This window comes from Muscardinus avellanarius (genome assembly GCF_963383645.1).
Source record: "Muscardinus avellanarius genome assembly, chromosome: 12".
In the NCBI taxonomy this organism is placed as follows: domain Eukaryota; kingdom Metazoa; phylum Chordata; class Mammalia; order Rodentia; family Gliridae; genus Muscardinus; species Muscardinus avellanarius.
Genome location: NC_137798.1, coordinates 2,888,864 through 2,900,448, shown reverse-complemented (window position 1 = coordinate 2,900,448; position 11,585 = coordinate 2,888,864). Strand labels below are relative to the sequence as shown.

The following is an 11,585-nucleotide window of genomic DNA, read 5'->3' as shown; positions in this document are numbered from 1 at the left end:
CCCAAAAACCTCAAGGGCGATCTGTAGATGAGTACACTGGAGATCTCAGTTCCTACAATGATTGACGCAAAGACCTGGGAACCTGAGATTAACTATCTTTAAAAAGGGTACTTTAAAAAAGAAAAGCCAGTTACCATTTTTGTTACTTTTAAGATTCCTAATGTGCAGCACTGTTTGCTCTTTCAGTCAGCAGACTCGGGGAGGAAAGCTGAAGAATGCAAAACTTTTGGCATTCATACTAAATCTTTCCCTTTCTGGGCCTAATACCAAAGTGTGCTAAACTATGGCTCTTGTCTCCTGACAAGGGAGCATCTCATGTGCTTTGCTCAACTGACTCACCCTTAGAACCAAGATCTCTGGAAAAGGGACTTGCTTCCTTCCCTGGGTTTTCTGCAAACTTGGGGATTTAGTGTGTTCCACCCAATTTTTGCTTATCATGAAAAAATACCCATATTCCAAAGCAGATTGGCTCCTGTGTTGCCGCATTCTGTGTAGATGTGGTTTCTACTTTGCTACCTCAGAACTAATCAGCCCTCACCCCCACTGCACTCCTACACACACAGGCACGCCACACACACACACACACACACACACACACACACACACACACACACGCCACACATAACTACTTACAAGTGTATTTCTAGAGATGCAGCCATGGCTTTTTAGGATCTTTTAAACAACATGACATTACCCAATTGCAGGCCAACTCATAGTTCTAGTCTTAAAATCCTCATAGGTAATCAAGTTCATACCCTGGAAACATTGCTGTTACCATTTCATACATGACTGCCTACTTAGCTAAAATAAACATAATGCAAACATGTTTATCTTCAGATATTCTACAGTGGACAGGATTAGGAATTTGTGGCTTTTTAAAAAGAAAGTCTGGGAAATATGTTTAAGTCTTCATGTTCCTTAGTATTCTTTTAGTTCCATAGTATTCTTTTAGTATACTATTTTTAAAGTTCTCTTTTGAAATCGTGCTTAAACCGTCTTCACTATTAATACTATCTAGAAATAAGCTAGTTGGATTAGTAGCTTAAATAATAGCTGAGAGCATGTACATATGTATATAGAATGTAGATAAACAGACATGCATGTGGTGTGGAATTTTCTCCATCATACAATGTGGAAATGAATTAAACAACTTTTCATCACTTACTCACAAATACAGTTCAGTGTGTTCCAAGAGGGAAAAAACTTAAAATGTAAATTGTACTGTTTGGAACTAACAGTTCGGGAGGGTTCTATTATGAAGGTTAATGATAAATTGGCTAATTTGGTTGCTTGAGCAAATATTCATAAACTTATCAGCCTCCTTTTAGTTCTCAAAAAAAAAAAAATTCATGATTATTTTCTTTTGGGGGAACTTAGCTCCCATGCTTGGAAAACCAGGTACCAAACTGACCTGTAATTCACACACAAGTTAACCAACTGCCAAAAATTTAATCCTAACAAATAAAGGGCCCAAATCTAAAGCCAACAGCACCAAACCTTCCTAAGAATACCGTGCTGCCTACTGAGAGACACAGATCACTTATCTGATGAAAGTACCTCCATACTGAGTTTCGGTGACAGAACTAACTTCCGGTTAGTGTTTGCTACATTTAAGACAATCACTTCAGCACCGCATAGTAACACACACCTGTAATCCAAGTACTTGGGAGACGGAGACAGGAGGACTGCAGGTTCCAGGCCAACCTCAGCAACTTAGTATGACTTTGTTTCAAAATAAAAAATAAAATGGGTTGGGGTGTAGCTCAGTGGTAAAGTGCCCCTAGTTTTTAATCCCCAGTACCAAAAATAAATAAGTAAATAACTTTACACACAAATTAACTTTTTTTCTAAATTTAAACTCAGAGGTTCTCAAAGCAGAACTGCTTAGGTCCACCACCGGGTATATGCACTTACAGTAGCACTTTTTATAGGGAAAAAAATATGAGTTTATGATAAACTTTAAAATCTGTTTTCTTCACTATTTGCCTCTGATAAAGACCAAAAAGGTTATATAACTCAACTTTTAAGAAGTCACTGAAATTTTTTCATTCTTCTTACTCTCCCTCCTAAGTTAATTTTCATATAAGTAATCTGCAGTATAGAGAAATTCAAAAAGTTAGTGCCCTTAACCATCAAGGCTAGACGTGCCCAGCACTGCAGAATTGGCTGGAGTTTCATCGCAGGTCTTTATGCAGCCAGGGCCAACAAAGTGTGATGTGTGAATTAATATTCACGTTGGGCTGCAGGAGCTAGTGGAATCTACAGAAATAATCTGAAACAGGCTTGGGTTTATCAAGCCTAGAATGCAAATTTTTATTTCTCATCTTATCTTGAAATAAGTGTGGGTAGAGATTTATGTGCCAATCTTGTTTTACTAACAGCAACATCACTTCTCATTTTCTTCAATTCACTCACCTTTTTCCTGATCATTTGTGAATTTCTGTCTAAAGTTGTATAATGTAAAAGAACTACATGAAAAAAATGTACAGGTTGTAAAGTTTTTTTGATACTTAATGTAAGTTTTCCTTGTGTAATATTTATATGATAAAAGATCTTAGCATACCTACAACATAAGTGTCTTGTGTTTCTTCAGCTTCATGAATATGCAACAACTTCACCTGAATTTTTACTATAACCACAGAGAACACTCCCCTACTCTGTTAAACAGAGTTTTCCTGGAAGGAAAAGCAAAGCAACTAAATCATCCAGTTAAAATCTTTCTGCGTTTTTTATAGCATAAAATAACAATACAAAAAATATCCAATCTTTCCCCATCTTATTCATGACTTAACAATAAATACTTTTCACATTAAGTTTATAATTACTTAATTTCAAAGAAGACAGACCTGAGATTGTCATTTCTCTGTGGCTCTTGTGTTTAATTCCATAGTTTCATCTAAGCAAGTAAATCACAAATAAGATACTGGTGGCAGGTGGTTCAGTGTAGTGCACAGACGCACTCAGGGCAATTCATCTGTGACCACGATTACTTAGTTATTAGAGATAGCCATCATTTCCCCTTAATCCATAGCCTTTTTTTTTTCTAACTAGACCAATGGAAATGTTTCTGCTACTCAAGTTCCACTGTGGACTTGCCTCTTGTACTCCTGGGTGGGGGTATATTTATTATTTTGGCAATTCATAACACTTCATTACAAAAGAATGAAATCACACGAACATTCAAACCCTGAAGAAAAGGTTAAACGGCCTCCTCACATCCAACCCCTTACCGGGTAGAACATTTTCTAGCCACAAACCTTTTTTAGCTTGTCATACTTTTTATCACAAATATAGGTAAAGTCTTTGTTTTAAAATGTTTTATTTTGTGTTCTCTTCAGTGAGGTAGTTTCTAAGATCTGGAGAAAAGAAGAAAGTGAATTCAAAGAAAACACCTATTTGCTCTTCGTGAGAGTTTCTGAGTGCTTATGTGGTGCTTGTATATAGACTGGACGAATGCTCGTCATACGGCTGGAAGGCAAGGTCGGTTTGATTCAGAAAATACTGGCAAGAGCTTTTCTTCAGGTGCCATTAGGTACCAGGCTGGGCATGTGGAGTGGATGGGGCAGAATGTGAAAACAGAAAAGAATACAATTGAGAACCAGGAAAAAAAATAAGAGACAGTATCAAAAAAGGGTGTTAGATTTTAGGAAACAGTACAGTGCCCACTCATTTGTACTGCAGTCGGTTTATAAGGTATTTTCACATCATGGCCTTTCACATTAAGGCTCTAAATTGCCTTGTTGGCATTCTAGATTTTGCTTAACAAACTGTTCTGCAAAATGAATTTTACTGATCAAAGATTATTAATCAAAATCCCACATTATAGGAAAGAATAAGATATCAGGGTCTCGGTGACTGAGCTTTTCATTCTGCTGAGGTCCACAGGAATGTGTACACAGGAGTGGCCCAGCTACACTGTGACTCCAGAAGTGTTCATGTTAGAAAAAATCTCCAGTGATGGCAGTAAAGGACCCAGACAGCACTTCAATGAGTACAAAGGAATTTCCTACACATACAACTAATGCTTCTACCACATTTACCATAAACCTTATTAAAAAATTTCAAATACCTGTTAATCTCTTTTCCACATCAGCAACTAATGCTCCCCAAACAGAAATGAAACCAAAATGCAAAAGGTTAAAAAAAAATTTTTGTGATACTGGGGATCGAACCCAAGGATATTCTACCTCTGAGATACATCTCCAGTCCTATGTTTCTTTATTTTGAAACAGGATCTCATTAAGTTGCGGAGGGCCTCACTAAGTAGCTGAAGCTGGGCACAAACCTACAATCTTCCTTGTGTCAGCCTCCCAAGTACTGGGATTACAAGCATGTGCCATTACACCCAGCTAAGGAACCTTCTAAAATGAACTCTTCTGGATGGCGTGGTGGTGCATGCTTGTAATCCCCACACTTGGGAGGCGAAGACAGGAGGATCATGCAGGTTTGAAGCCAGCCTTGCTGGCTTAAGAGACCCTGTTTCCAAATTTAAAAAATATTAAAAAAAAAAATAGGTGTCTGGGAGTGTAGCCCGGAGGTAGAAGGGTTTCCAGGAACCCGAGTACCACCAAAAAAAAAAAAAGAAAGAAAGAAAGAAAGAAAGAAAGAAAGAAAGAAAGAAAGAAAGAAAGAAAATGAACTCTTCTGAAATATTTTACTCAAGTGGTCTTTAGTTTGTATTTTTTATTCTTTTTGGAACAGGGTCTCACTAAGTTGCAGAGGGCCTCACAAATTGCTGAGGTTGGCCGTGAACCTGTGATCCTCCTGTCTCAGCCTCCCAAGCTAAATGTACTGGGGTTACATTTAGCTTGTATTTTTAAAAATACTTGTTTTCCAAAGTTTGTAGCTACTGATAAAGGTGTTCTTTTCTTCATTATGGAAAGTCTTCTTCCTTACCGCAATGACTTTTCATTAAGTATAAATACAAAAACAAAACTGTTTACAAAGAACCAAAATTTTCCTGTTTTCTACCCTGGACACTTTTTCAAAGAGCTTGAAAAAATACATGTTCAAAACTACAACATACACAACATTTACATTTAAAGTTTTAACATTATTTTAGGTTCCACCACAGAGTTTACTGTGAAATAAAACAAAAGAGCAACAAACCTGCCAAACATCAAATGCCATCTGTCCACTGGTAACAGTTCAGCTATTTGTTGAATTGGTTAGATTACAAAAAGGTGCTACACTCAAGCCAAACTAGAATACAGATTAGAGTGAACATCACTGCAACGGAAGCAACCCAATCCACTTTGAATTCACAACTCCTGACACAGAACCCAATGTCTTATCTGCCCCAATAACCAAACCACATATAACCATTCTCTAACCCTGTTTCCCAAAATTAGTTGTGACTGGTAATCAAAATTACCAACAGATGCCTTAGCCCTACCTTTACCTCTACCCCTAATCTACTGAAGCTGGAAATTACTGCTTGGCCCTGTGTGGTACAGCTCAACCTGCCTTAATATATGGCTATCTAAAGCGAGGACACAAATGATAAGGGACCAGCTTATAGGAATAGTTTTCACACTCATGTGAAATTGCTTCATTATCCTTGTCCCTGTGAAGTAATTCTGACTTCAAGATAAATTAGCTTTTCAAACAGAACCACACAGATTGCAAATCCAACTGGAAAATAAATCAAGTATGCATACCAAAAAGAAAAACTGGCATTCAGTAAACAGAAACCCATCCAAAGGAATTTTATCCTATAAAAGAAAATCATGACACGTCCCATGAAGACTATCTATACAGCACAACTATCAATCCGTTTTCTTATTTTGTAAAATAGAAATAACAAATATAAAACACGCCCATGGGAATAGACATGAGGCAAGAGACTTTGTATTACAGGTGGGGTCATTTATATGTTTCAACCCTGAACAAAATACAGATAACAATCTAAGTTCAATCATGACAATAAAATACTTTCCATTTTCCAAGTTCGATGGTAATAAATATTTACATGTTTAAAAATACTTTGTTCGTTTTTTTGTTTTTTAAAAAGACACAACATGCTCAAGAGTACACAGTATGGAAAAGTCGTCACTTTGAGATCAATTCATAGTAGAAAACAATGTTCTTACACATTAGCCCAATTCAAGAATGAAGTCATCAGGGAATTTAACATGGCATTTACTTCAAAGATGATATTCAAGTTTGTTACTTAGAATACTATGTCTAATGTGTCTAACAAGAAGCTCTACTGTCTAATTTTTGCAGTTCTAATATCTTCTATACCCACCACCCCCACCACCTCCTCCTCCGCCTCCATAAGGATCTCCATAGCCTCTCCCACCATAGCCCCCTCTCCCGCCATAGCCCCCTCTCCCGCCATAATCTCCCCTGCCCTGGAAACCCCCTCTACCACCCCCACCCCCACCCCCTCCTCCCCACCCTCCTCCTCCTCCCCCTCCCCAGCCACCTCTTCCACCCCCACCACCTCCTCTTCCACCCCCCCCACCACCCCCCCAGCCGCCCCTTCCGCCGCCTTCTTGTCTCTTTTGCCAAGGGGGCATTTCAGGGGGTGGTGGTTCAATTTCATTCGGCCGTCCTCCCCTGTCAGGCACCCTTCCCATCAGCACCTGTGTGAAGAAACATTCTCTTTCAGTTTCTAATATATATATAATTTTTTTTTTTTTTTTTTGCAGTACTGAGGATGGAACCCAGGGCCCAGGGACATTCTACCTTTGAGTGACACCCCCAGCCCTATTTTATTCTTTATTTTGAAACAGGGTGTCACTGAGTTGCAAAAGGCCTCACTAAGTAGCTGAGGCTGGCCGCGAACCGCGGTCCTCCTACCTCAGCCTCCCAAACACGTACATCACTATGCTTCAAGCTTCTAATATTTTAAGAGTTAAATCTACAAAAAAGTTTCAAATATACTGAAGATATTATTTCTAATAAAGAAACAAAAACCAAACAGTTAACTGCTTGAAAGTATCCAACATAATAGTATAAATTAATATTGAAAATACAAGTGTGCTATGGGACAAATTCCTTAGAATGTAGTATTATTTTTAAACAACCTTGAAGAGTACTTCTGACACTTAAGAGCTTATTAATTTTCTCATTTAAATTTGTTTAAAAATTTTTATGACAAATGTGGTATCTATCATATTAATATTTCTTTCAGCAAAACATTTTCAATATCCACAAACTATATACTCTACATTAAGTAGCTTCATATCCATTTATACAATGACAGGTCTGAATTTTTCATTGTCATTCATTTGATAATGGAGCATCCAATTTTATTTCAACCAAGTGTAAAGTATATATAACATGGATATAATGAGGTCAGAGCTGAATATAATAACTGCAACCCCATGTGTCACTATAAAGAGATCAAAGGATTCTCAATGAACGATCCCTTTAAGAAACTTAAGCTTACTTACGTTCAATGATTTTGCAGCTATTATACTATTATAGGTTGGACATCCCTGATCCTAAAATCAAAGATGTTCAATGCTCCGAAATCCAAATCTTTCCAAGTGCCAACAGGGTGTCACAAGTGAAAAAACTTTTAATCTGATATTACGTGATGAGCCAGTCAAACCACAGCACACGAAAAAACTGGTATAAAATGGCTTTCAGACACTGTGTAAGCTGTGTGACCACCGGCCGCAGCCAAGGGGACCCGACTGCTTCCTGCTAGTGTTCTGCAGGAAAGAAGGCAAAATATGTGCCTCTCAACTAGAGTGAGACACGAACCAGCTGGAGTTTACTTCCACTGATTCTTTCATCAAAACCGTATTTAGAGCCAGAAGCAACAGTGCACACCTGTAATACTAGTACTTTGGAGACTAAGACAGGAGGATTCCAAGTCAGAGGCCAGCCTCAGCAACTTGGCAAGACCCATGAGATAACGAACAGGGCTGAGGGTGGCCGGGCGTGGTGCCACGCTTGTAATCCCCGCGCTTGGGAGGCGGAGACAGGAGGATTGCACTGGTTCGGAGCCAGCCTCGCTGGCTTAAGAGACCCTGTTTCCAAATAAAAATATAAATAGGTCTGAGAGTGTAGACCTGAGGTAGAAGGGTTTCCAGGAACCCCAGTACCACCAAAAAAATAACAAAAAAAAGGGCTGAGGGTGTAGCTAATGGCAGAGCATTCAGGTTCAATCCCCAGTACCCCCCAAAAAGCACACAAACTGTATTTTGGAATTTATGTCATAAACAAATAACAGAGTACTGTGTTCTCACTTAGAATAAGTTTCTATATATGCAAACATTCTTTTAATATCAGTAATAAGGTTCTAATAAAAAACCTTTCTAGGTTGTTATTCTCACTGGTCTTTGCTGCCAAATACAGTATGTTAGTGGACACATGGCTGTTCTACTCAATGAATATAGGATTGTCTTCAAATAATCACTATCATGTCTAAACTCAAAAGAAAGACAGGCAGTATCACTTACAAAAGCAAAACTCTTGATCTAGCAAGACTAGATGTGGATTATAATATATACAAGATATTGATTAACAGTTGGGCGTGGTGCCACACGCTTGTAATCCCAGCATTTGGGAGGCTGAGACAGGAGGATTGTGGTTCATGGTTAGCCTCAGCTACTTAGTGAGGCCCTTTGCAACTCAGTAAGATCATGTTTCAAAATAAAGAATAAAAAAATAAAAAGAATAAAAAATAGGGCTGGGGGCATAGCTTGGAGGCAGAATGCCCCTGGGTTCTATCCCCAGTAACTAACACACACACACACACACACACACACACACACACACACACACACACACAAAGAGAGATATTAAATAACATATTTAAAGAAATGAACACTTTCAGAAAATAAAGGGGACTGATCAAAACTGGAACTCACACTGGCAATGCTAACTTGGCAATAATTAACAAGCTGACTCTAAAAATATCCACTCAAGGCTGGGGGTACAGCTCAGTGGTGAAGCACTCGCCTAACATTCTTGAGGCCTGGGTTTCAATTTTTTGCTCTTATACAATTTGCCATGAAGGGCTCTACCTAAATGGAGAAGACATGCTACCTGAACTGACAGAAGCATTCTAGATGAGTTCACTGCTACTGCTGTTTTTAGCAAAAGGCTCAGAGTCCTTGAGCTTATTTAACTTAAGACCACTGCTAAAGAAAAGCAGCTATACTCTGAATCAAGACCTGGAAGCTGAGATTCAGTAACTGCCCCAAGTAGGATTACCCTCATAAATTTCCAACCTATTGGCTTACAGCCCTCTTTTCAGAAAAAAATTAATAATAATAGTAATTAACAAACCCTGGCAACTTTCACGGCCCCCTTAGTTTTATTAAATACATCCCAAGTGCACCCAAGGCTACTACCACCCCGTGTCCAGACACCACCCTTGCAGGGGGGTAGATGGCAAACGTTGGGACTCTGTGCTCTGGAGAGATGCTAGAGCTAGGCTGTGGACCCAGACCACTACAGCTCCAAGGTCAAACGTCAGTACCTGGTGCGATCCCTTCAGAATTAAAGGAATTCTTACTGGAAAGAAAACAAGTAATTCCTGCTAAAGCTACTGATAAAAATCATTCTCCATTGCTCTAACTCAGACAGAAACTTTAATTTATGAACCAAATTTCAAATGAATACACACAAAAAACAGAGATGAACTTAAATTCCTCCACATTCTCCTAGTTCACTAGGACATAAATAAAAAGTGGGCTAAATTCTGCAAAAACATTTAATGAGAATATGATAAGTTCATTCTCCACTAGGATGAAAGAAAACAAACTGACCTTATTAATGGCACACGCCGTCTTCTCCCGGCTGGAGCCGCTACTGGTCCTGATGATCTTGGACAGATCTTCACGAGCAGCCAGTAGATGCGCCAACGTAACTGTCGTCTTCGGTGACAAAGCGTAGCGCTTGGGCTGGTAAATCCTTGCTATGTTATCTGTTTTCACCTAAATGACAAAGGTTAGCAAACATAAATAAAACAAAAGTAAACATTAAGAAAAGAGCAACAGCAATTATAATTTTCAGACAGAAGAGATAACACAAACAAGGAAACAGAAAAGAGTAACTTACAGGTAAAATGAAAAACAAGACCAACAGACGCTAAAAGAACATATAACTACCAGTAACAATTCACTAAGAAATATAACACAAGCAGGCATGGGTGGCGCGCTTCTGTAATCCTTCAACAGGAGGTTGAGACAAAAAGATCACAGGTTTGAGACCAGCCTCGGCAGTTTGGTGAGGGTCTCAGCGACCTAGCAAGACCGTTTCCAAACAAAACTAATTAGGGCTAGGGTATATCTCAGAAGGAGAATGCCCTGGGTTCAACCCCTAGTACCACAAAATAAGGGGGGGAAAAAGAAGAAATATAACACAAGATTCTATTCATAAAGCCTAAAAGTAGTCTTACCAACAACAAGTACAGATCTTTTAAAAATAAAACATCAATGTATATTGCAAAAACAAAAGCAAATTTTGAATAAATGATGAGAAATAGCTTTCTAGATGAGGAGAGCATTTTTTCTTTTTATGGTGATGGTACTAGGCATCAGACCCAGGCACGGTCTACCTCTGAGCTATACCCCCCAGCCTTTTGTATTTGTATTTTTATTTTTTTGAAGATTTAAAGAAGTTTATTAAAAGATAGAAATACAGAGGATAGGTACAGCTCCATAACAGACTGGCATGGAGGGGTGACTCGAATGAATACACCCTGTATTTTTATTTTAAAACAGGGTCTCACTAGGTTACTGAGGCTGGCCTCAGAGTATTACTGTTGATTTTCTCCCAAGTCAGCCTATAGATCTAGACTTACTGTAATCCTATTAGAATGGGTTTTAGGAGGATTAAAAAAAAAAATGTCAAAGCTATTCCAGAAACAAGATATGTAATAACTTAAAGAACTTTAGAAAACCAGATATTGTGACATAAAAAATTGTCATCTTAAAACCTAACATTTTTTTGAGCACTAATTAAATGCTGTTGACTTTGGTATTATTTCTTTAATTCTCAAAATATTATTTTAGATTACATTAGAGTGGTTGATGTGTGTGTGTGTGTGTGTGTGTGTGTGTGTGTTACCAGGGATGAAACCCAGGGGCATTCTACCTTCAAGCTACCCACACTCAGCCCTATTTTTCAGTCTTTTTCTTTTTCTTTTCTTTTCTTTCTTTCTTTTTTTTTTTTTTTTTTTTGTGGATTTGGGGATGGAACCCAGGGGCATTTGACCTCCAAGCTATATCCTCTGCCCTACTTTTTATTTATTTATTTATTTTGGTGGTACTGGGGTTCCTGGAAACCCTTCTACCTCCAGGCTACACTCCCAGACCTATATTATATATTTTTAAATTTGAAAACAGGGTCTCTTAAAGCCAGCATGGCTGGCCTCGAGCCTACCTGATCCTCCTGTCTCTGTCTCCCAAATAGGGGGATTACAAGCGTGCGCCACCATGCCCGGCCTAAAATGAGATTTTTTAATGGTTCTAGAATGAACTGTTAGCTAGTTGTAGAATATTAATAACAACAATAAGGCATGCCAAATTCCAAAGGGAAGTCCAAAGAGAATATTGATTAAAGTTTTAAATTTTATCTCATTATAAAGATTAAAATATATATCTATAAAATAACAT

General features: G+C 38.4%; 1 protein-coding gene across 1 annotated transcript in view; it reads right to left on the bottom strand.

Moving 5' to 3' along the window:
* Positions 1 to 6,230: 6,230 nt before the first annotated feature.
* FAM98B (family with sequence similarity 98 member B) overlaps positions 6,231 to 11,585 on the bottom strand; it is a gene marked incomplete at both ends in the record, with an annotated part of 28,222 nt that continues 22,867 nt past the window's right edge. Inside the window, 2 exons of the mRNA XM_080707959.1 lie at positions 6,231 to 6,590; positions 9,735 to 9,902. Coding sequence (XP_080564085.1) covers positions 6,231 to 6,590; positions 9,735 to 9,902 — 528 coding nt within the window. The remainder of the gene's footprint in view (positions 6,591 to 9,734; positions 9,903 to 11,585) is intronic.